At 50.8% G+C, this 24,874-nt stretch overlaps 3 protein-coding genes across 3 annotated transcripts in view; 1 reads left to right on the top strand and 2 right to left on the bottom strand.

Annotated features, from left to right (window-relative positions):
* EMC1 (ER membrane protein complex subunit 1) overlaps positions 1 to 5,977 on the bottom strand; it is a gene marked incomplete in the record, with an annotated part of 35,793 nt that extends 29,816 nt beyond the window's left edge. The window contains 3 exon segments of the mRNA XM_027770606.1: positions 68 to 133; positions 762 to 886; positions 5,878 to 5,977. Coding sequence (XP_027626407.1) covers positions 68 to 133; positions 762 to 886; positions 5,878 to 5,972 — 286 coding nt within the window.
* Positions 5,978 to 6,045: 68 nt separating this feature from the next.
* MRTO4 (MRT4 homolog, ribosome maturation factor) lies at positions 6,046 to 12,391 on the top strand. The gene is made up of 8 exons (XM_006145211.3): positions 6,046 to 6,310; positions 8,013 to 8,071; positions 8,873 to 8,976; positions 10,122 to 10,203; positions 10,470 to 10,537; positions 10,853 to 11,004; positions 11,255 to 11,331; positions 11,417 to 12,391. Exons 1-8 carry the CDS (start codon positions 6,283 to 6,285, stop codon positions 11,564 to 11,566), a joined length of 720 nt encoding a protein of 239 aa, XP_006145273.1. The 5' UTR covers positions 6,046 to 6,282; the 3' UTR covers positions 11,567 to 12,391.
* LOC102472639 (aflatoxin B1 aldehyde reductase member 4) lies at positions 12,332 to 22,998 on the bottom strand. Its single transcript, XM_006145210.3, is given in 7 exon segments — positions 12,332 to 12,914; positions 15,901 to 16,030; positions 17,444 to 17,543; positions 17,789 to 17,894; positions 18,802 to 18,906; positions 19,097 to 19,284; positions 22,708 to 22,998. Coding segments are annotated over 7 exon segments (1,005 nt in total). The 5' UTR covers positions 22,922 to 22,998; the 3' UTR covers positions 12,332 to 12,752.
* Between the last annotated feature and the right edge of the window lie 1,876 nt (positions 22,999 to 24,874).

The raw sequence follows: 24,874 nt of genomic DNA, 5'->3' as shown, positions 1-24,874 counted from the left end.
GTGCAAAACGAGGAACCAAGGTATGGGATGGAAACCCCCACGATGGGGACCCTGCAGCACAGCTTACCCTGTCCGTGGAGGAGCATGGCGTCCACAGCCCCCTCTGCTGTGCCCTTGTCAACATGCCGCCACACTGAGAGACAGAAAAGTCAGATGTTACCACGCACGGAAGAGAAGCATCCACAAAGACTAGAGAGAACTGAAACGGTCTTCTTTTGCACAGCGGGGTTCAATTTTACAGCTGTCCAATCATTAGGGAGCAAAGGGCTTGACGGGAGCCACAGTTATTCACTTGAGGTCTCTGTACTTCTGGTCCCACTGCCGCCCCATCAAACATGAACAAAAACGAGACCAACAAAAGTCCACCCAAGGCACAAAGAAAACAGTGACTATAAACCTGACTTCCACAGCTTCAGTGCCTAAAAACACCTAGCCAGAATAGATAACTACGGGGTGGGGGGCATCTGAGCCTTTACTGCAAATAGAATGTGTTATGGGCAACGATATCTCACTTGGGGCTATTTAAGACTAGGGCTGAGGGGATAAACTGCAAAGACCACTTTATAGGAATAATTGAATATTCAAACGTGACAAGACTAACACGGGAAAAAAAGCACCAGAGTCCACTAAGAGAAGTGTCTTTTGGCTAACATGCCCCTAACTGTGCAACCATTCAGGCAGACTTGGCGAGCTGCAGAGCGCTCAGATCTGCTGTCACCAGCCTTTCTGTCCCTAAGCCCACCAGACCGCAGCTCACTCACAGATCTCCCCAGTGCGAGAGTTTAAGGCTGCAATCACATTCTTCTCTGTCGCCACAACCAGCTTCTTGGATCCAGGAGAGAATTCCAAGGAGGCAAACTTGAGCTTCCCAACATACTGCTGTCTCCTGAGGAAGGGTACAGAGGAATGTGAGGAGCCAAAGTCGTTACTACACAAAATGCTTTGGAAAAAGACAAATCACACCATCACAGGCTACCTTAGAACAAAGAGTCGCGTATATTAATGAAGCAATCTGACCAACAGCAAGATTTCCAGGCCATGTAGTCAGAGTAAGTACAATAAGAGAATCACCTCCTGAGAGGTGAAAAACACGAAGACTTTCTTCTAAATGGGAGCATATACTTACCTCAAACCAAGTGACACCGAAACGAGCACCCAGCTAAATACCATCAGAACGTGACAGTCCTCCCTGTGTTCACGGATGGTGGGACTAAGTGCTCTGCTTAGAAATGAAAGCGCAGACGTAAACCCTGCCCTCGATGAGCACACAACCCAACCTTCCCTTCTACTTTCACTGGCCTCTGGAGAAAAACAGGACGCAAAAAACTCCATAGATGGGGGCCAGCAGGTGGCATAGTGGTTAAGGCACTGGATTCCCACATGGCTGACAGTGGTTCGAGTCCCAGACCTAGATTCACTTTTTTTTTTCCTCTCTCTCTGGTGAGCACACATGCCCTATAGCAAATTAAAATAATAATAATAATAATAATAATAATAATAATAAATTAAATAAATAATTCTTTTTAAAAAGGGGGGGTCAGGAGATGGCATGGTGGTTAAGGTACTGAAATTCCTACATGGCCAACTGTGGTTCAAATCCTGGACCTGGCGGCTTGCTTTCTCCCTCCTTCTCTGGCAAAACTCATTTGAAAAAATATAGTTCACATCCCGGACCCAATGGCTTGCTTTCTCACTTTCTCTCTCTCTCTCGCTTGCTCTGTTGCTTTCTGGTCAAATAAAAATGTTAAATAAAATCATTCTTTTTTAAAGTTTATTTTTTAAACAATTATTTAATTTTACTTATTCATGAATTCATTCACTTTAATTTGACCAGAGGGAGAGAGAGAGAAAGTGAGAAAGCAAGCCACCAAGTCTGAGACTTGAACTGTGGTTGGCCATGTGGGAGTGTCCAGCACCTTAACCACCATGCCACCTGCTGGTCCCATAAATAAAATAATTATTTAATAAATAAATGAATAAATAAAACAACTCCATGGATGGGCCAGCATGTGGTGTGGTGGTTAAGGCACTGGACTCCCACAGAAATGACTGCAGTTTAAGTCTAGACTTGGTGGCTTGAGAATCATCTTGGGTACATGTGCATGCATGTCCAAAATCCCAAGAGCAAAATGGAGGACAAGGGACTGTGGGGTGTCCATCGCCCCTGGGAAGGTGATTTCTTTTTCTTTTTTTTGGAGAGGTTTTTGTGTCTATCGCCTCTGGGAAGGTGATTTCTTTTTCTTTTTTTTTTTTTTTTTTGGAGAGGTTTTTGCTATAGGGCGCGTGCGCTTGCCAGAAAGACAGAAAGACAGAAAGCAAGAAATCACCTCCCGGGGGATGCCCATACCGCAATTCCTTTTCCTCCATTCTCCTCTCAGGATCTTGGGGCACACACGCACACACGTCTAGCGTGAGTGAAAGCCACCAGGTCCGGGACTCGAACCGCAGTCAACTACTTGGGAGTCCAGCAACATAGCCATTACACTAACTGCTGGTCCCGGGAAGATGATTTCTTACCTTCTCTCTCTCTATCTTTATCTCTCTCTCTAGGGAACACATGTACCCTATGGCAAAAAAAAAAAAAAAAGGGCCAGCAGATGGCAGATGGCACAGGAGTTACATTGCTAGACTCCCACATAGCTGACTGGTTCAAGTCCTGGACCCGGTGTCTTGAAACTTATGCAAGGCGCATGTGTGTACGTGCCCAAGATCCAAAGAAGAGAATAGAGAAGGGATTGTAGTGTGGCCATTCTCCCAAGGGGTGATTTCTCTTCTCACTTTCCCTCTCACTGTCTCTGTCTCTCTCACCCTCCAAGAGTGCACTGATCCTAAGGCAAAAACTTCTAAACAAACAAACAAATAAACAAAAACAACTCCATGGATTGAGTCAGACCTTTGTTCTCTCCAGCCCTTTCAAGCCCACACATATTCGGGATCCATGTGAATTAACATTGATGTTTTCCTTGGGCTATCACCATCATTTTCCACACTTTTACCTAAGCATAAGAGGAGTATGATCACCCTCACATGCTGGACCACTGCGTACAAAGAAAGTGCTTACCCCTGCTGTCAACACACAAGTCCTACAATCACTAGTACACTGGACACACAGGACATTTACAATGAATTTCTTCCCATGACATTGTCTGGTAGTGTTTTGTTTCGTTTTGTTTTGTTTTAGAGTGATTCTTGCTATTGGGCATGCGCACTCGCCAGAGAGACAGAAAACAAGAAATCAGTCTCTGGGAGGGATAGCCATGCCCCAATCCCTTCTCCTCCATTCTCCTCTCAGGATCTTGGGCATGCATGCACGCACACACGCCCAGCATGAGTTTTAAGTCTCCGTGTCCGGGACTCAAATCACAGAAGACCACATGGGAGTACAATGATGTAACCATTACACCATCTGCTGGTTCCCATTTGGTCAGATTTTTTTTTTAAAGCTGTATTTTTACATGCATTATTCTCACTGTAGTCTCTGAACAACCCACAAATGTGCAGGACAAATATTACCCTCCTTTTACAGATGAAAAAAACACAGACCAGAGAAGTCAGCTAATTATGGTCAGAAATAGATCTAAAACTAGAGCCCTGGGACTTGAAATCCCACACCGTTTTAAAATACTATTATGTTTTATTGGTACTATAAAAGTAATATGTGTTCATTTTGGAAAATGTAAAAAAAATAGATACAAAAAGTACCTAAATACGGGACCAGCAGATGGCATAATGGCTATGTCACTGGACTCCCATGTAGTGAACCGCAGTTCAAGTCCCAGACCAGGTGGCTTAAACTCACGCCAGGCACATGTGCGTGCATGCCCAAGATCCTGAGAGGAGAAGGGATTTTGGCATGGCCATCCCCCCTGGGGGGTGATTTCTCACTTTCTGTCTGTCTCTGTCTGTCTTTCTGGAGTGCGCATGTGCCCTATAGCAAAAATCTCTCCAAGAAAAAAAAAAAAAGTACCTAAATACTGTTAGGAATTGAATTGTGCCCCAAAAAACTGTATGTGGAAATTCAAGCCCCCAATGTGACTACATTTGGAAATATAGCCTTTAAAAAGTTAATTAAGGTTTAATGAAGTAAAAAAAACTTTGGCATGGGCCACTAGGTAGCATAATGGTTAAGACAGCTGGATTCCCATATGACCAACTGCAGTTGGAGTCCCGGACCAGGAACTTGAAACTTACACCAGGTTCGTGTGTGTGCATACCCAAAATCCTGAAAGGAGAATGGAGAAGAAACTGGCGTGGTCATCCCCCCAGAAGGTGATTTCTCACTTTCCCTCTCTCTTTCTCCTCTCAGTGCATGCACCTTATTGCAAAAACTTAAAAAAAAAAATGAATAAACAGCAAAGAGACATAACTAATCACTTTTTAAATGACAGCGGAATAAATTGGTATCCTTACCTGTAATACAGAGTGTTTACAGGAGTTGTTATCCAAATTGATCACAAAAACCACAAACGCTCTTATCATGCCTCATTTTATTGGATCTTCAACATAGATTTCACTCTTTTCTGGAAAGATTTCACTCTGAAAGTCTGCTCTGAAGATGTGATAGAATAGATCAATATTTAAGTGATGTCATTTTAAATACATTTATCGAGGTGCTTACCTGCTTTTATCCCCTGAATTTTAAAGCAAGGAACAATTTCAATTTTTCTTATAAATTTTATCTGTATCATTTATCTAGAAAAACAGTTCATTGAGTCTATATAAGTTACAAATTATCTTCCCATTTATATAACCTTTTGTCAAATCATGAACGGGAGTCATCATAGAGGTTTTCTTTGATTTTTCATTCTGCTACATCATTTATTTTCTCTTTCCTTTGCTGGTCAGTCTAATAGCCAGTCGAAGTGAAGGGCCATTTTAAAATCAGATCTCCTGCCACAGGTTTAATGTAACTAAAACGAGGGCAGGAATGTTCACAATCTGAAGTGTAGAATACTTAGGCTCGTCTCTCAACACTTAGCCTCCTTCTGTCTCAGCAATAGTTACATGGTCTGGTCGAGTATTAAGCCATCAAGTCTAGGACTTGAACTGCGGTCAGCCATGTGGGAGTCCAGTGTCGTAACCATTACGTCATTTGCTGGTCCTATAGATATACTTTTAAAGTTCTGGTGTATTTCCCTCTGTTTATTTTTCAATTTCAAAATTGGATATACTTCGTATTCTGCTACATTAGAATCTCTTGTTATTCACCGTACAATATCCATACATGACATTGGGAGCATGTGCACACATTAAAATGTGACACACGCTATATTTGCCATACTGACCCATTTACCACACTGAGCAAATGTATGAATGAGGGGCACACACACACACACCCCGCACCCCCCACCCTACCCCACCCCCGCTGATGAGTTCTGGGTGGGGCGGTGCTCTGAGTCCAGGGCCAGGCAGGCATGGAGGAATGCAGACTCAGTGTAGGACTTAAAAGACACAAGCCCCTGTTCACAGGCCTATGAGACGCCAGTTCCAGGGAGAACGTAAGCTCACTGAGGGCTGGCGACCTCTAACACTCCCCAGAAAAGTGACAGTCACAAAAATAGGGCCTGATGGGGGAGGAAGGAATCAGTGACCTCTGATCAGAACCCGAAGTGTGCCTGGGTGAAAGGCCGGGAGCGCAACCTGTGCAGTAACACAAGGACCAGCTTAGAAGAGTCCCCAACACTTGACTGCATGCTCCTCTCACGACGTCTTGAACTAATTAATTCTGAACACGGGTCCCCACGTTTTCATTCTGCACGGGGTCCTACAAGTTATGCAGCCAATCCTGCTGCATGGTGGCCCCGCCGCGCACGCCCTTTAGCAGGTACAAGACAGGTACTGGAAAAACAGCCAACAATAGGCCCCCCGACTACGCACCAATCAAACTTGCCCACTTGGTCTTCATAGACTGCGGCCGCAAGGATAAACAGCACAGCCCACAGCCAGAAGCAGAGAGTTAACATCGCCGCCATGCCCGGCACCGCCCGCCGCCGGCCCGGCATGCACCGGGCCGCAGGCCCCGCCCCCGGGGAACCATAGAGTTGGGGCCACGCGTGAAGTACTCAGGGAAGCGCTGGAGACTCGGACGCCGCCCGAAAGTGCAGGAAGTCGACGTGCACATGCACGAGAAAGCGCAGGCGGGAGCACGGCTGGGAGGGCCGGGTAGCGACGCGGGTTGCATCAGGCACACGCGAGGGCAGCCCGAGGGCCGTCCCAGAAGCCCCCGCGCCTCCGGGGTCCTGACGAGCAGCACCGCCTTCTGCCGCACGAGGTTTCAGCGCGATGCCCAAATCCAAGCGCGATAAGAAAGGTGGGCACAGCGGGTGTCGGGAGCCTGCGGGGGCGGGGGGACACGGACTGCGATGCCAGGAGTTCCCTGAGGACCTCCGCGGGCTCACTGCGAGCGGAGTGGAGGCTCCGGGGTGGCGGGATCGCTGAGGGGCTGGATCCTGGTCGCGCCAAGGGAGCGGAGGCTCTTCCCCAGCCTCGAATGCTCTTGCAGGACCGCCTGCGCCGGGAGACAGCTCTTAGGCACCCACCCAGGCTGTGCCCATGTGTTTCGGCTCCCTTCTACCTCCAAACTCAGTTCTGCCCAGCCTCCCTCCTGTGCTCCGCCACCCCTGGCCTCCTTTCCTTCCTCCAGCACAGGATCGTGCTGAGTCTGCCGCTTTGTATCCCGGTTTCTTCTGCCTGGCATGCTAACGCGCTCATCTTCATGCGGCTGGCCTTTTCTTAATGGCCAGTTCACTAGACACCTCTTTGAAAAATACAGGTCTCTAACATACTCACCAAATATTTAGGGACCTGATACCTTGTAGGCGTGAAGGATAGAGCGGTTACAGAAAGAGCGAGTCCTCATCCAGAGTAACATTTAGTCAGCGGAAATATGGCCTCCGATACCAAAAATGGAAAAATGCATAGCGAGTCTCATCAAGTAAAAATGGGATAAAGAGATGAAGGTGATGTTTTGAGTAATGTGACCAAGGAAGGTCTCACTGACTAGGTGACAGATGAGAAACCAGAAGAAAGGAAGTGAGCACCGGGTGGAGTTTTCTGGGAAAACGGTGTTCCTAGTAAAGAGAATGAAGCGAGAGCCTGTTTCACGTGTTCAGGGACAAGAGGCCCGAGTGGCTGGAGCAGAGTGGGCAAAGTAGGGGTAGGGGAGGGTGAGCAGACAGGGCTTCATAAGCCTCTGTATGGAATAAGCTTTCATTCAGGTGAAAGCGGTAGCCATCCTAGACCTGGAACAGAGGAGGACTCTTAAGTGAGGGTCACTGTAACTGCTTTGTTGAGAATACCGTAGGGAGGATGGAGGTAGAGGGTGAGGATAGAACCTGCAAGCCCAGCAGTAATTCAAGAGAAGGTGATGCTGGCTAGGACCATAGTTGTAGAGGTGGGGATGATGGGAAGCAGCCAGCTGTATTTGGTTTGCTCTCCTTTGCTGTACTAACGGAAATGGCTTGATGGTCTTTGTCTATGTTTGTCTTGTGAAGAAGGGCTGTGAGTGCCCGGCCTCTTCCTACAGACAACAGGGAGGACTTCGCAGTTGGTGCTCCAAGTATTGTGGAATAGCTTGATTTTATGGAGGGACCCTTGGTCAGATCTGTCAAATGCCATACTTCTAGGTAGGGGCCAAATTGAGTCCCAGCTATTTTTACAATAGAGGTGCTTGTCTCTCTCCAAAGAGGAATTACTGCATCTATGGGTCCACGGTGCAAAACCAGCGTACAGAAATGTAACAAACTAAACACAGTCCCCAGAATCATGGCACAGCACAGGCAGCCGTAGCTGGTCTCTATGTACCATCTAAGGTATTGACCTCAGACGGGGGTGGGTCTGCCCCCCGAGAGCTCCCCAATAGCAGGAACAAGCCTCACTCCCGTGCTGCAGTAGAGATTTTGGGGTTAGTCCAAGGAGCTAGAGAGCAGCTTGTTTGTCTACATAACAGAGAAGTGTCTGGTTCTTTCAGATTTACCTCTCATCATCTCCCTTCTTTTTTGTCTTTGTTTTAGTTTCCTTAACCAAAACTGCCAAGAAAGGCTTGGAACTAAAACAGAACCTTATAGAAGAGGTAAGAGCTTGTTCCATTTGTTTTTCCAGCACTCATGTTTGTAAAGAGATTGTGGGACTTTACCAGGAGAACAAACTGTGTTTAAAAAAAAAAAAAAACAGAAAAATTAAACTGCCCATGCCACCCTCACCCTTCCAGCAGCACGATACAAACTCCTGTAGCAGTGACTTCCAGCTCTGATCGCACTCTTTCTGTTCGCTGCACTCCATCCTCATCACTTGCCTGTAGGGTAGATCTTAGGTGGTGGGACCAGTATTTTCTAGGTAGTGTATGTAACTAGAGGTTACAGAGGTCTGGGCCTGCCCAGTGTCAAAGCCCAGTAGTGACCAGGAATGGGTGGCTGCACTGACCACTGTCTGCAGTGCCTCTGACCTCCAGCCTTGGACTGGATGAGAAGCTCTTACACAGAGGTCCTGTCCCTCGAGACCTACTCGTGATGGCTTTGGCCAGCAACATGGGCAGAGTAGTGCCTGCAAGTAAATTTGAGGGGCCATGTGGTTCCGCATCACAAGAACCCTCCTCGTGTGCGTCAACGTTCCTAGCTTAACAGACAAAGAAAAGTGACCAGCCCCACTCTTGACCACAGAAACTTGGGAAGGGCTAGATCCATGGCTCAGTTTCCTCTGCAGTTGTGACCCTGATTTCAGCGATGGAGATGAGGAGGCAGCAGAGTAGATTCTCCCGCTCTTACAACTTCCAGAGCTGTGAGGGGCTTGGGGCGAATTCTTTCCTATCTGGGGACAGAGTACTGCCCTAGCCAGGCTGTCCTTGAACTTCAGAGCCTCATGAATTGTCCCACAGCTTCGGAAATGTGTGGACACATACAAGTACCTCTTCATCTTCTCCGTGGCCAACATGAGGAACAGCAAGCTGAAGGACATCCGGAATGCCTGGAAGCACAGTCGGTAAGTGGGCAGTTTAACTGGTTTTTTTTTTGGTTTTTCTTTTTTTTAGAGATTTTTGCTATAGGGCATATATGCTCACCAGAAAGACAGAGAGACAGAAAGTGAGAAATCCCCCCCCAGGGGGGATGGTCATGCCACAATCCCTTCTCCTCCATTCTCTTCTGGAGATCTTGGGCATGCATGTACATATGCCTGGCATGAGTTTAAGCCACTGGGTCCGGGACTTGAACCGTGGGAGTTCAGTGACATAGCCATTACACTGTCTGCTGGCCCCCTCTTTTTAACTAGTCTTTTGGGCCAACATGTGATGTGGTGGTTAGGGTACTGGATCCCACATTGCCAACTCCACAGTTTGAGTCCTGGACTCAGTGGCCTGAAAACCATGCCAGGTGCTTGTTTGTTTGTGCCCAAAATCCTGAGAGGAGAAGGAATTACAACTTGGCCATTTCCTCTGGGGGTGATTTCTCACTTTCTCTCTCTCTCTCTCTCCCTGTCTCTTTCCAGCCAGTGCACACATCCTATGGCAAAAAATCATACCAAAAAAAAATGGCAAAAAATCAAACCAAAAAAAAAAAAAAAAAAACTGCTGTTGGTGTCACTGAGTTCCTGGGGAGCAGGACTTGGTAGTTGCTCGGGGTATTAGTGATATGGTTCCTGAAGAGAAGGGGTCCTTCACCCGGGATGGAGTCTGGGCCTTTCAGGAGTTTCATCATGTCAGTTTGTGCACCAGAGCAGAGGTGTGACTTGCAAAGCGGCTGCAGGAGGCACAGGGCATGTTACTAGCCCTGGGCTGGAATGCTGGCTGTGCGGGTAGCTCTGGTGGTCGGCATGCGGCTACCCCAGCTCTGGCTCACACTGTTGGAATTGCCTTTTGCATTCATCTGGATGGGGGAGATTGTCACACAGTGTTCTCAGTAGGCTGGTAGACCAAACATTGGCCAACGCCAAGGTCTTATAAGTAGGAGAGTAATGAAAGGGATCCCTGGGCTAGGGATAGCATGGGAGGGCCACATGGGGAATGGCTGCCTCTGACCACAGCTCCTACCACACAGCCCAGGCTGGGGGGCTGGGAGTTGCTCTCATCTAAGGAGGGGAAGGCAGGCCAGGGCACTTCTTCTTTCACTGATCCCTCTTCTTCTTGCTAGGATGTTCTTTGGGAAAAACAAGGTGATGATGGTGGCCTTGGGTCGAAGCCCAGCTGATGAATACAGAGACAACCTGCACCAGGTCAGTCACAGGCCCTCACGGGAGGGGCCGAGGCAAAGCTGTCTTCTCTCCTGCTGCTCACCCCAGCCAGTGCTGGCCGCTGGCTCCACTTGAGCCAACAAGGCCTGGTTTAGAGTTCTGGCTTCTCCCTTCACCTCCAGACCCAGAGAGTAGCACCCTCCCCAACAACTACGATAACCAGAAATGTCTATAGACATTGCAGAATGGCCCCTAGTAGAGAATCACTGCTTTTTCGTGACCAAACTGGCCTTGCTTTGGAATTGCAGGTCAGCAAGAAGTTACGGGGTGAAGTCGGTCTCCTTTTCACCAACCGCACTAAGGAGGAGGTGAATGAGTAAGTGTTGCTGAGAAACGCGGGGGGCGGGGGGGAGAACGTTCGGAAGAATCCTGGGGAAGGAATGATGTAGGGACTCCAGGGAGGAGGCATCCAGTTGGAACCGAATCCTGAAGCTTGTCGTTGAGACCAGTGGCAGGTGACCAGAGCCATCTGTCTTCCTGTAGCACAGCATCCTGGCTGCAGCCAGCAGCCAAAGTGGACAGGGAGGGGAGGCCCAGGACCATGCATGGGTACCTGTTGGGGGGAGCTGAGCATCAGGTGTGCTGGTTGTGCGGTCAGGAGCCTGCACTGCTACCATCTCTGTTTCCAAAGGTGGTTCACGAAATATGCAGAAATGGACTACGCCCGAGCTGGGAACAAAGCAGCTTTCACTGTGAGCCTGGATCCAGGGCCCCTGGAGCAGTTCCCCCACTCCATGGAGCCACAACTGAGGCAGCTAGGCCTGCCCACTGCCCTTAAGAGAGGTAGGGGTGGTGCGCGGAGCTTGAGGTCGTGCTCAGAGCCCAAGGGCTTCCAGCCCTCCCCTCCTGGATAGCAAGCTTTTCCTAAACTTTACACTTTTCTCTTGGGGAAATAGTAAGAGGGAACACCTCGTGGTTGGGGTGGAAGTGGACAGTAACTTCAAGCCAGGATACAGCACTGAAGGGCCACAGTGGGTAGCCCCATGCCCTGGGAAGGATGGGCAGCCAGCATGAGTCGGGCCTCCCTCTGCAGGTGTGGTGACTCTGCTCTCGGACTACGAGGTGTGCAAGGAGGGTGACGTGCTGACTCCGGAGCAGGCCCGGGTCCTGGTGAGTCCGGCCCCCGGGGCTCTGTGGAAACATTCTCTCACGCGTCCATGACACTCAACTGACTGTGTGTGTTGGTCCCGAACAGAAGCTTTTTGGGTACGAGATGGCCGAATTCAAAGTGACCATGAAGTACGTGTGGGATGCACAGTCGGGAAGGTTCCAGCAGGTGGGAGACGACATGCCAGAGAGTGCGTCAGAGTCGTCAGAAGAATCAGAGGATGATGACGACGACTGATGGGGACTCAGGGCTGGAGGCCTTCGGCATGTTCCGGGTCCCGAGTGGACCACCCAGCACTGCCCCCACCCTCTGGAGGGACGGCTGTTTACTTCGCTGCCAATGAGACGGGAGTGTGATGGGCACTGACTGATTCTGTAGAGAATAAAACTGTCTGCAGGGTCTGCCTGTGGGCAGCCGGGACTTCCCTTAGGAAAAAGGGCCTTGGGGGTCGTGCTCCTCTGGGAAAACCCATTCTCTCCTCACCTGTGAGCCAGCCTCCCGCACTGGCCCAGGACCATTGTGACAGTGGAGCTGTGCAGCTCTGCAGACCGCCGAGAGCACCCCGGAGCTGGGGCTCATCCTCATGCCCTGGTGCCCCTTGCTTGAAAGAGGATTTTTTTAGTTTTCCCTGTCTGCCTTTCCTAACCCCACACTCACTCACTCACTCTCTCATGCACTCTCTCGCTCTCACTCACACACTGTCTCTCTCTCCACGCCCAACCCTTCCACATGAGGGCTGCGAGTCTGACGGGTACCAAGATAATAGGAGGGAGGCTGGCAGGTGGTGTGGTTAAGAGTGCTGGACTCCCAAATGGCCGACTGTGGTTTCAGTCTCAGACCTGGTGGCTTGCTTTCTCAGTCTCTCTCTCGTCCCTCTGGTCAAATTAAAATAAAGTTAAACAAAATAATTTAAAAAAAAAAAGGCACCCCCTAGGACAGGTGAAGCCGCTGCTGGAGTTGAGAGCGAGTATTCAAAGTGTTCCATAGCATCCTGATTATTGGTAGGTTTTGCCCATATTCCTTTATTTGTAAGCATTTTGTGAAAATAGTAGAAAAGATTTATCTCAGTGTGTGGCCCTCTTTTTTGTCTTGCATAGGAGAGTGAGGGCTACCTCCAGTCCCACTGTTCAGGCTAGAACGGGAGGCGAGACCCTCCCCTTACTTTCAGATTCCAAAGACCTTAGTCCATGCTCCTGTGTCCCCCTTACGAAGCCCTCAGGAAGCAGGCCACAGGGGACAGATTCATAAGGTTCAGAGTTGAGCTCCAGCAAGATCCCATGGCACGATGAGACAGACAGCTGGGCGTATCACAGGGTTACAGAGGAGGTGGGGGAAGGACTGGCTGAGGGTGGGGAAGACCCAAAGTGGAAAGGATGAAAGAGGTGGCAGGCTATGCCCTGCAAACCTCATGTTTGGTCTGTGCCTAGCGGAAGTAGTTGGGACACTCGTGGGCAACCAGGTGCCAGGCTTGCTTAAAGGCCTCCACGACAGCAGGCTCCAGAGGCCCTTCCTCAGTTGCCGCCAGGTTCTGCTCCAGTTGCTCCAGGCTGGACATGCCCAAGATGACTGCGTCCCCACGGGCACCCTGCAAGGGGAGACATGCTTCTCTTTAGGGACCTCAGTAACACTCCCCTTCTGGCTTTCCCCGACCAAGGTTGGGGCCAGTTCCTTAGGCTTGCATTCTGAAAACCACTGAGGCGTGGGCTCTGACCTCAGGAAGGACAGCAGCCTGGCAGACCTGAGTTCAGGGCCACTCTGCTCACAGCTGGGTAAACCTGGCTTAGTTGTGTGGCCTTTAAGGTTCAAACTCCTTTACTGTTATGGGCGGTTATGGGAGTTAGGAATTTCGTGAAGTACTTTGCTCCCTGCCTGCCATTTAAAGTGCTCACTTGGGACCAGTGATGGTGTAATGTTATGTCACTGGGCTCCCATGTAGTCAACCACAGTTCAAGTCCCAGGCCAGCGGCTTAAAACTTAGACCAAGTGCGGGCGTATTGCATGCCTAAAACCCCAAGTGGAGAAGAGAGAAGGAATTGTGGTGTGGGCATCCCCCCTTGGGGGGTGATTCTCACTTTCCCTTTCTGTCTATCTCTCCCGTGAGCACGTGCACCCTAAGCCACAAACCTCTTAATGTGCTGACTGAAAGGCAGCTGTTAACTGTCTGACGTCAAAGCTGATGAAAGGACCTAGGGAAACCTGGCATAGCAAGGAAGAAGTGAAGCCCCAGCTACACATGGAGAGGTGGGTGACCAGGGGCAGGGTAAATGACAAGTAAACCTGTTGAGGGTGCAGCAGAAGGTGTAGTGATGAAGGTGCTGCATTTGACATGCCTGACGTGCTTCAAGTCCCGGACCTAGTGACTTGAAGAGCAATAGCAGAGCATGTGCATGTGTGCCCAAAATCCCAAGAGAAAGGATTGCAGTTTGGCCATCACCCCACCCTCCAAGCAGGTGATTTCTTGGTTTCTGTTTCTCCAGCAAACACACGTACTCTATTGCTAAAAACTAAAACAACAAGGAATACATGTTTCAGAATCAGCCCATAGTGCAGTGGTTAAGACCCTTGCATAAAGCCAGCCTATACCATGGTTCAAGTCCCGACCCCAACAGCTTGAGAAACTCACCAGGTACATGTGTGTGCATACCCTTGTGATCACACCGCATTAGGAGGAGAGGTGAGCGCATTGTGGGTGTGTGCATGCACATGCATACCCACTCTCCCCTTTCATATTAAATATTTAGGTTTGGGGAATGGCAGGTAGCATGGTGGCTAAGGCACTGGACTCCCATATGGCTGACTGCAGTTCGAGCCCTGGACCTGGAGGCTTGCTTTCTCACTTGCCCTGTCTCTGTCTCTCTCTGGTCAAATAATAAATATAACTTTATTTATTTATTTAAATTTGACCAGAGAGGGACAGAGCAGGAGAGAGAAGGAAAGTGAGAAAGTAAGCCACCAGGTCCAGGACTCAAATCACGGTCGGCCACGTGGGAGTCCAGCGCCCTTAATCACTGTGCCACCTGCTTGCCCTGACAAAAATTCTTTTTGGAGAGGTTTTTTGCTATAGGGCACATGTGCTCACCAGAAAGACAGAGACAGCAAGAAATCACCCCCCAGGGCGGATGGCCACACCGCAATCCCTTCTTCTCTTGGGACCTTGGGCAGCACGCACACATGCCCAGCAGGAGTTTAAGCCACCGGGTCTGGGACTTGAACAACTGCAGTAGACTACATGGAAGTCCAGCAACATAGCCCTTACATCAACTTCTGGTCCCCCAATAAAATCATTCTTAAAAAAATTTAAGTTTGAGTCAAATCCATGCTCATTCCCTACCACATGTAGCTATGAACCTTCAACAAGTGAGACGGCCTCTCTGAGCCAGCTTCCTCATGAAGCTGGTATCATATTTAATAAGACCATTGAAAAAATGGTGTTTGTAGGGGGCCGGCAGGTGGCGTGGTGGTTAAAGGCACTGAATTTCTACATGACCAACTGCAGTTTGAGTCCAGGACCTGGAAGGTTCTGGAGATGCTATCAAGATCCAGGCACATGTACCCATGATCCAGGACTGTTGGAACCTAGAGGGTACCTCAGTGTCTGAATCCTGTGGGGGATACTATGTCTCCCTCTGTCTCTGTCTTGTTCATGGGAGAGATAAACTTCTGTAAAAATGGGGGTCAACCTAGTGGTAGTACAGCAGTTAAGTGCTATGCATAGAAAACTGAATCTCATGGCTGAATGATGGTTGGTTCCCAGCCCTGGTGGCTAGAAAAACACCATGCACAGAGTCCTGACAGTGCAGAGAAATGAAGGAACTGAGGCATGACCATGCCCCACTGGACAGTGCTTTCTCTGTCTCTGGTGAGTGCACGTGTCCACTGGCAATTTTTTAACAGTGGCTGGCTCCATAGCTTAATGATTAAGGGAGCCAGGTCCCACGTGACTGACTGAGATTCAAATCCTGTTCCCAGTGGCTCGGAGAACACACCGGGCACATGTGCACACATGCCTAAAATTCTGACAGGACAGAGAAATGGAGAAGGGATTTCAGCATGACCATAACCCACGTGGAGGGTGGAAGTAGATGCTTTTTCCCTTTCTCTGTTTCTGTCTCTGACTCTTGGAAGTACACATGCCCTCTAGCAATTAAAAGAAGAAGAACTTGGCCTTGGAGAAATTTCAGAGGTAGAAAAGGAATACTCTCAGGGCTAGCAGGTGGCGTGGTGGTTAAGGCACTGGATTCCTACATGGTCGACGGTGCTTCGATTCCCAGACCTGGTGGCTTGAAAATCACACTGGGCGTGTGTGGGCACCTGTGCCTAAAATCCCAGGAGAAAGGATTGCAGCATCCTTTCTAGGGCCATCCCCCAGGTGGTGGTTTCTCTTTCTCTCTCACTGTCTCTCTTTCTCTGTCTCTCTCCAGCAAGCACATGCGCCCTGTGGCACAAAAGAAAGGAATAATCTCAAAAATAACCAAGTAACTGTGTGGCCCTCTCCGCTCCCCTCTCCTCCCCTAACTTCCCCAAACCCCAAAAATGTGAAAGCAGAGGCCAAGCACTGAGCCACTGGTCACCTGCAGCTGTGAGTGGTGGTACATCCACCGGAGGGTGGCCGAGGTCATGCTGGGGGTGCTGGCGCCGTACGTGGCCTGCAGGGCCTTCTCCACCAGGGCGATGGCCTTGAAGTGGTGCTCCTTCCAGTAGCTGTGCAGGGGGGAGGTGACACGGGTCAGTACCAGCGCATCCCACCACACCCTAGTCCCTGCCGCACTAAGAGGCCATGTTTGCTCACATAGAGGTTTTACATTTTGGGGATACCAAAAATTCATGCAGATTCCGGGGCCCCTAACTGAGGCATCGTTTTCAGTCAAGTGGGTAAGAAGCCTTGATTTAACTTGCTCACCAGGTGTTAACACCCACCCCAGTCAGGACCCTGGAGCACCTACCGCACCCCACCTGTGCCTGAGGCACTGCGAGGGCTATTACAAGCCCCGGCTCTACTCCTGGCTCTGTGGGCTGGACTGATCCACCTCTGCCCCCTGCCCTCATCTGCTCAGGGAGGGACGGGGACACCCCCTGCCAGCCCCACACAGCGATTGCAGGTGAAAAGGAGGGGAGGGACCTGACTATGCTTTGGATCCGGGGTAAAGGATAGACGGGGGAGAAAGCATCAGGCCTTGATTCTCTGGGTCAGGGCTAGGCGGTGTGAAAGATAACTCGCACCCCCACTGTTTCAGGACACTGGCGATGATCATCAGAAATCCCTAGCAGGGGGACCAGCAGGTGGCATGGTGGTTAAGGTGCTGGACTCCCACATGGCCCACCATGGTTTGAGTTCTAGGTCTGGTAGCTTGCTTTTCCCACTTTCCCTCTCTCTCTCTCTGGTTAAATTAAAATAAATGAATGAATAAATAAAATTAAATAAATAATTATTTAAAAAACAAAAAAGAGAAACCCCTAGCAGGTGAGGAGAGGGGATTGCCAGGTAAGGATTAGTCACAGCTGGAACACAAAGTGACTCCAAATACTAAACACTGCTTCTTAGGTCCTCGGCCACTCCAACAAAACTAGTGTTGGAGTCTGCACAGCTTAGCTGGCTTCTGCCCTCTGCCCAGGGGAGAAAACAAAACGCAGGCATGCCTATTACACGGCGCATGGAGGTCAGCCTTGGCAGCCTGGCTTCTGGAAGCCTGGCAAGATTGGAAGCGTGCCAACAGTCCACAGAAGAACTTTGATAAGTGAAGCAACAGCAATAAAGCATATATTTAGAACACAGAAAACACTAGAAGCCAAAAAAAAGCTGCAGGAGTTCTAAGAGGTTGCCTCTGAGAGATGGAATTTGTAAAAGGCTTGTTTTAACCATGATCATGTATTAGTTTGATACATTGTTCAAAATTTAAGCAGTCAGAAAAAAGGAAAGAAGCCAAGTCCCAACAAGCCCAGTCTCAACAGATCAACAGATGTTCAACCACGATTTGCACCTTTGAAGACAATGTTACTGCCAGATGGTTACAGAACTTACACATTTTCCTCAAGGAGACAGCACCAGCTAGTAGTGGGGCAGCACCAATCCCAGGTCCCCCACTTCCCATCCTGATACAGCCCACCCCAGCTCACCGATTCCTGTATATCTCTGACAGTTCAGTCCCAAAAAAGCGGCTCCCGGACTTATTCTCCTCCTTGTCCTCAAACTTGTACTTGCCGGTCAGCAGGCCCCCTGTGAAAGGCTGCAGTGAGACCCCCTAACCCAGAAGCTCCCAGAGGCTGCCTTATCCCTCATGGCTCCAGACTGCAGGACAGGGGGACCAAGAAGGCATGGAGGACACAGCCCCGCCTCCTCCTGTCAACCCCCTCTCCAGTCCTGGGCTGGGCATCCGCTGGGTCAGGAAGAGGCAGAGGCAGAGGCGAGGCTGGGGCAGCCACCACCCACCACAGAGAAGCCTTTCCCCACACAGCCCTTACCAGCCAGAGGGTTGTAGGCGTAGAACCTCAATCCAAAGTGCCTAAAGTCCCGGAGTCAGGGAACGGGCTCGGTCTCCACCTGCCGGGTGGTGGCGTTGTACATGCCCTGCAGGGAGAGAGGGTCCCAAATTTACCCTCAATTCAGACTTTAACAATCCTAAGGCCTTAATAATCAGGGCATATACTTAGCAGTGGTGATGGTGGAGTGGACTTATGCCCAAGGAAAATTCATTTAATTATTATTATTACTATTGTTATTGAGGATGCATGCACTCACAGGAGAGAAAGAAAGAAGGAAAGTAGGAAAGCACCGCCATGGGAAGCGGTCACACAGAAATCCCTTCACCTCTCCTTTCAGGATCTTGGGTATGCACGCACATGTGCCTGGCAAGTTCTTCAAGCCGTCAGGTCTGGTGCTTGAACTACTCAGTTGGCCATGTGGGATCCAGCTGCCTCAACCACCAAGCTACTGGCTGGTCCCGGAAAACTCATTCATTCGATCAACATGTATGAGCTCCAACTGCAGGCTGAAGTTGGATTTAGATCTATAAGCCAAAAGGACAAGGGCCTTGCTCTCAGGGATGTATAGCAAGGGAGAGTAGAGACAGGGGCGGTCACATATGCTACTAACTTCCATGACCAGTGTCTGGCACCAAGTAGGTGTACAATGTGATTGGACAATGAGGAGATGGAGGAGGGCCTGAGATCTCAGGCTCCTCTGGGGTGTCAGAAAGCTTCCAGAGGAAGAGCCATCTGAGACCGGAGCACTTCCACCAGGGAGAAGCAACGAGTGTTCCAGCTGAAGTGTAGAGCAAGGAGGGGACAGAAGGGAGCAAGTGCCTCGTGGCCAGGCCAAGGAACTTGAACATCAGCCTGAGGACACCTGGGAGCCACCCACAGGTGTACAACAGGGAAGCAGCTGCTGTGTACAGGGCCAGGGGACAGGCAGAGGGGAAAGAGAACCCAGGATCCCCAAGAGCCCAGAGGCCAAGGCCCTGCAGCCTGGCCCTCACCTGGTACACCGTGGGCAGGACCCAGCCGTTGCTCCTGCAGAGGGTGCAGATCTCGGCCACCTCCCAGGCGGCGTAGTTAGAGAGGCCAAGCTCCACAAACTTGCCCTGCAGTGGGGAGGCAAGGTCAGAACCCAGCATGGCCAGACACCAGGAAGGGGAGAGCTGGGTGGGGACCCAGGGAGTCGGGTCCATTCCCAGCTTCACTCTGGGGCTGGCCTGGTGCCTCCATTCTTGGGCAGCATCAGGAAAGGAGGGAGCGGCTGGCCAGTTCTTGCCACTCAGGGGCCGCCCTCACCTCCTGGTGCAGCTGGTGGCAGGCTCGCAGCGTCTCTTCCACGGGGGTGCCGTGGTCTGGTGCATGTAGGTAGAAGAGGTCCACCCGGGGGCACTGCAGCCTCTTCAGTGACGTCTCCAGCTGGGACCGCAGACTGTCTGGCTTCAGTGAGTTTCCATACCAAGGGTTGGCCTTGGTAGCAATTTTCACTTTACGAGGAAAGAAATGGAAGTTCAGGCCAGTATACCAAACACTGGAGAGGGTGTGTCTCTGTGGGGTGAGCTCGACATACGGTGGTTAAGAGACAGACCAGCCCTGCCAGCACTAGCTCAGGGGCCTCCAGTAAGCTACTTAACATCTCCGAGTCTCAATTGACTCAGCCGTGAAAGAGGCAAATGGTAGTATCTTGTAAGGCGGTGCTGAGGAGTGAGCAAACGTGGATAGACGTGTTCATTGTGACCGCCGATGGGCAGCTGGATATGCCGGGCCTGGCACTAGGAGCTGGTGGAGGGACATGGCCTCTGCCCTTGAAGACTCACAATGGAAGGGCCACTCTAGAACAGCGAAGCGGGGACATGCACGAGGTGCAGGAGGAGCCCAGAGCATAGAGGCCTGGAGCCTGCTCTGGAGTCAGGAAGGCTCTGCTTGGAATCTGAGTCCAAATCTGCAAGGGGAAGTGAGAGCCCACCAGCGGGGGAAGTGTGGGAAACCCTTTCCAGAGCGTGAGACATGGGGGAAAGCCCAGAGGCCAGGACTCCTGTGTGGAGAGCCATGACTGCGAGTCCATGTACCAAGTCCAGGGGGACATGAGGCAAGAGAAGAGGCCACAGATCAGATGCTGCAGGGCCCCGAGTGCACCGTGGAGTCTGGACTGTGGGGGCTGCGGAGATCCTCTTCCAAGTATAAGAACGGGAGCTACGGGGCAGCCTGTGGCTTTCCAGTAACCGAGCGCAGCAGCAATGAAGGGCTGGTCTGTAAGATCTCTGTAAGAGAGCTCGGTGAGACTTGTGAGACCCCAAGAAAAAGACGTTAGGGGCCTCATCCTGGTCCCCAGGGAGGAATGGCAGAGATCAATCTGACTCACTCCCACGAGAACCAGAAAGTGACCTCAACATTTTTCTCCCTGTGCGCTATCAAGAATCCTGGTAGACCAGACGTCTGAGTGAGGAGTCCTCTTCCCAGTGTTCATGCCTGCAAAGTCCCTGGGCAGGCCAGAGGCCAGTCGTCAGGGCTCTTGAGGCCCGGGGAGACCAGGTGTGAGGGACTCCTTCGGAATTTTTCCATTCCACCATCTACCCTCCCTTTTATCTCCCACTCCTTCATGGAGATTAACTTTATCTCAGGTACAAGAGCTAAGGACTTTGGCCTCAAGGACGGAAGAGAAGGAAGGTGGTTGGAGAAGAGAAAGAAATCAGGTCAGAGTCCTCCCCGGGTGACCGACGAAAGGCTGCTCTGAGACCTACCGTATTCTCACTGTTTCGTCTCCAGTGCTGTGAAAATGAGATGAAGCCAAGAAAGACTCTACCAGAGGGGGAAGAAGAAAGCCGGCAAGTGAAAGAAGGCCAAGAGGGGTGGGGGGCACCAGGTGGCATGATGGTTAGGGCACTGGACTCCCACATGACCTACAGTGGTTCATTTCCCAGACCTGGCAGCTTGCTTTCTCACTTTCTCTCTCTCTCTCTGGTGAGTACTTGTGCCCTATAGCAAATTTCAAAAAATAAAAAAATATATAAAAATTAAAATATATAAATAAGTTAAAAATACTAAAAAAAAGAAACAGCCAACATTTTTTGTTTTTTAGTTTTTGCCATAGGGCACGTATGCTCACCAGAGACAGAGACAGAGAGAAAAGGAAAGTGAGAAAGCACGCCCCAGGGAGGATAGCCACGCCACAGTCCCTTCTCCTCCATTCTCCTCTGGGCACATATGCGCATGTGCCCGGCATGTTTTTCAAGCTGCAGGTCTGGGACTCCAGCCGCACAGTCAGCCGTGTGGGATCCAGCCTCCTTAACCTCCACACCACCTGCTGGCCCAATAACAGCGAACATTTCTGAGCCCGCACTGTGTCATCAGGCTCTGTCCAAGGGGCATCACACGGCACCAGGCTAATGAGGGACCTCCCTGCCCCCGACACCTCCTCCCCTTAAGCCACATCTGCCTCCTCTGACACCCTCAGCATGGCCAAATCTTGTTGCCTTGGGACCAGCAGTTAGCGTAATAGCTATGTCGCTGGACTCCCACGTAGTCGACTGCAGTTCGCGTCCCGGACCCGGTGGCTTAAACCTCACGCCAGGCACATGTGCATGCGTGCCCACGATCCTGAGAGGAGAACGGAGGAGGAGGGATTGCGGCGGTGTGGCCATCCCCCCTGGGGGGTGAGTTCTCACTTTCTGTCTCTCTGTCTCTCTCTGTCTGTCTGGCAAGCACAAGCGCCCTATAGCAAAAACCTCTCCAAAAAAAAAGAAAAAAAAAAAAATCTCGTTGCCTTTGCACACCCGCGCCCCGCCCAGGATGCCTCTTCCCCTCTTACTCCTGGCAAACCTCTATCCCTTCTTTAAGGCCTAATAGTCCCTTTTCCTAGAAGCTTTATTATTAGTATCGTTTTAGTTTTGCTATGGTACATGTGCACTTTTCGGTCAGAGAGAGAGAGACAGAGGGAAAGTGAGAAAGCCCTGCCTGGGCATGTGGCCAAAACACACTCTCTTCTCCTTTGTCCTCTTGGGATTTTGGGCACACACGCACCCTGCCTGGGCATGTGGCCAAAACGCAATCTCTTCTTTGTCCTCTCGGGATTTTGGGCACACACGCACATGCAACTGGCATGTTTCTCAAGCGGCCAGATCCGGGGACTTGAACCATGGCGTCAGCCGCATGCGATGGAGCCGCCTCAATCACCATACTGCCTGCTGGCCCCCAGATGCTTTTTCAAGGCTCTCTCCTAGGAACTGCTCCTTTGAGTCCAGCCATCTCTAAATATGATCTGAGCTTCCTGGAGGGGTAGTGTCCGTTTCTTTCCCACAGCCTAGGAGCCTGGCACAGACCGGCAGTCAGACACTGCCCTCCGCCTACTCCCCTGGCCCACATAGGCAGCTATTGCAGCTGTGAAAGCCAAGCCCTGCCAACCACACAGAGCGGAGCAAAGTCTAGGGCCCAGAGCAAGGCTGGAGCGAAGGAGGCAGACAACACAACTCTCCAAAGTCTGAGCAGGAGCTGTGCCAGAAGCCGCCAGGGCGGTAAGGGCAGGAGTCCTGCAGCTCAAGGGCACCTGCTGGGAGGGAGAGGGAGAGCGGGCCCTGCCAGATTTCAGTGTTTTCCGCGCCCCCTTCTCCCCAAAGGAGCTAGCCAAGTCCTAGCCTAGACCAGGTTGCAGAGGGAAAGGCTGGGTGGCGGAGGAGGGATCCTGGGCTACCTGCATCCCAGAAGGTAAAAGGAGAGGAAATGAATCGGGAAGAAGCACTGTCCAGTTGTCTGGGGCTAGAGGTGCCTCTGAAACTTGGGGTACACAGAACTGTGGTGCGGGCAGGGGATGTCAGAGCCCAGAGAAGGAACTGACTTCCGCCTGGTGTGGCGAGGCCGGGACGCGGCTGAGGTCCTGAGCCCGACGCCGTAGGGGGAGGTCGGGCGACTGTTACCTTTGCAGCCGGCGGCGCCCAGCCCGAGCCCCAGGCCGCCCAGGATGCTCTCGGACTGGCCGTCGCTGTATATTACCGCCGTGTCTATCTCCGTGTGGCCGCGCTCGAGAAAGGCGCGCACCGCTGCGGCGCTGGCAGACGGGGACATGCGGCGCCCCATCTCCATGGCTCCCAGCACCGTGGCGGGCCTGGTCGGCGACAGGTGGCGGGACATTGCGGCGGCGTCGGCCCCACCTGTTGGCTCCACGTCTAACACCGCAAAAGGCAGGAACCTACACCCGGCCTGTGGCCTCCCTTTAAGAAGGGAGGTCGGGACCGCCCCCGGGGGCGGGGCGAGCGAAGGGAGGGCGCGATGGGGCCAGGCGACCGCCCCATCCAACCGCAAGCTCAGGACTCCAGCTGGCCTTGAGGACAGTCTGCACTGAAACCGCGCAAGACGCCTGAGCTGTCCCAGAGTCTCCATCCCTTTTTGGAGGGCTCTTAGGTAGGTAGCCCTAGGGGTTCTCCCGTCCACCCTGATGTCCCAGAGGTTGAGGCTTGCCAAAGATGTCCTGGTGGAGCGACATGCCCACAGTGTAGAAGGAAAACTGTCAGCCTTGAATTCTACACCTAAGTGCGAACACCTTTCAAACAGAAGACTTAAATAAAGGCTTTATTCCGGCAAAAGCAGGATTCTTAGAGAGCAAACTTTTTTTTTTTTCCTATAGGGTGCATGCGCTCTCCAGACAGAGAGAGAGACAGAAAGCGAGAAATCACCCCCCAGGGGGGATGGCCACGCTGCAATCCCTTCTCCTCCATTCTCCTCTCGGGATCTTGGGCACGCACGCACACGCACCCGGTGTGAGTTTAAGCCACCAGGTCCGGGACTCGAACCGCAGTCGACTACGTGGGAGTCCAGCGACATAGCCATTACGCTAACTGCTGGTCCCAAGAGCAAACTTTCTTCATGGGAAATATTTGGAAAAGCTCTTCAAGCACAAGGAAATTTGGGTTCATCTACTCAAAAATAATTATGGAAATGGGTAAACATGTTGATAAATATAAAAGGCTATTTTTAATTTTAAACCATTTAAAACGGTAATTGAGCTCTTTAAATGTTAAATATAGGGGCCAGCAGGTGGCGTGGTGGCTAAGGTGCTGGACTCCCACATGGCTGACTGACTGTGGTTAAAGTCCCAGGCTGCCAGCTTTCTTTCTCACTTTCCCTTTCTGTCTCTCTCTGGTCAAATTTAAAAATAAACAAATTAAACAATAAACAATAAAATTCAATACATAATTATTTAACAAAATAATAAAATAAATGTTAACCATACAGGGCCAGCCAGTGGCCTGGTGCTTAAGACTCAAGTCCCAGACTAGGTGGCTTGAAAAACATGCCGGGCACCTGCACAGGCCTGCCCATATCCGGAGAAGAGGAGAATGGAGGAGAAGGGATTGTGGAGTGGCCCTGTCCTAGGGGATGAATTGTCACTTTCTCTTCCTCTGTGTCTCTCTGGCGAGCAGTGGCCTGTAGCAAACCAAAAAAAAGAACAACAAAGTAAAATATGTGAAAAGAATAGCACAATGGAAATGGGGGTGTGAAATGTGAACTGTGAAATTACATAAAGCTGGAATGTGATACATTAAAAATGTAAATTATAAACCTTAACTACTTACCAAAAAACTAAGAGGTACAACAAATAAGGCAATAGCAGAGGTAAACTAATAATACAAAGTACTGAGTTAGGCTGGCTCGTGATGTGGTAGTTAACACAGCTGGACCGCACATGGGCGGATGCTTAGTTCAAATCTCAGCCCCAGTGGCCTGAAAATCGTGCCAGGCACGTGTGCATGCATGCCCCAAATCCCAACAGGTTGGAAAAAAGGAGACAGTGGCATTAACGATTCCATTGAGGGGTGTTTTCTCCCTCTCCCTTTCTCCTTGTCTCTGGCTGACCAGCATACATGCCATCTGGCAAAATAAAAAAACCACAAACGGGCCAGCAGGTGGCGTAGTGGTTAAGGTGATGGACTCCCACATGACTGACTGTTGTCCAAGTCGCTGACCTGGCAGCTTGAAAATCACGGTGGGTGTATACATGAGTGCCCAAAATCCCAGGAGAATGGAGAAGAAGGGACTGTGGAGTGGTCACTCCTCCTGGGGGGTGAGTTCTCACTTTTCATTTCT

Source organism: Tupaia chinensis, unplaced genomic scaffold (assembly GCF_000334495.1).
Source record: "Tupaia chinensis unplaced genomic scaffold, TupChi_1.0 Scaffold000146_1, whole genome shotgun sequence".
In the NCBI taxonomy this organism is placed as follows: domain Eukaryota; kingdom Metazoa; phylum Chordata; class Mammalia; order Scandentia; family Tupaiidae; genus Tupaia; species Tupaia belangeri.
The sequence above is the reverse complement of the archived record's forward strand: the minus strand, read 5'-3'. Positions and strand labels throughout refer to the sequence as shown.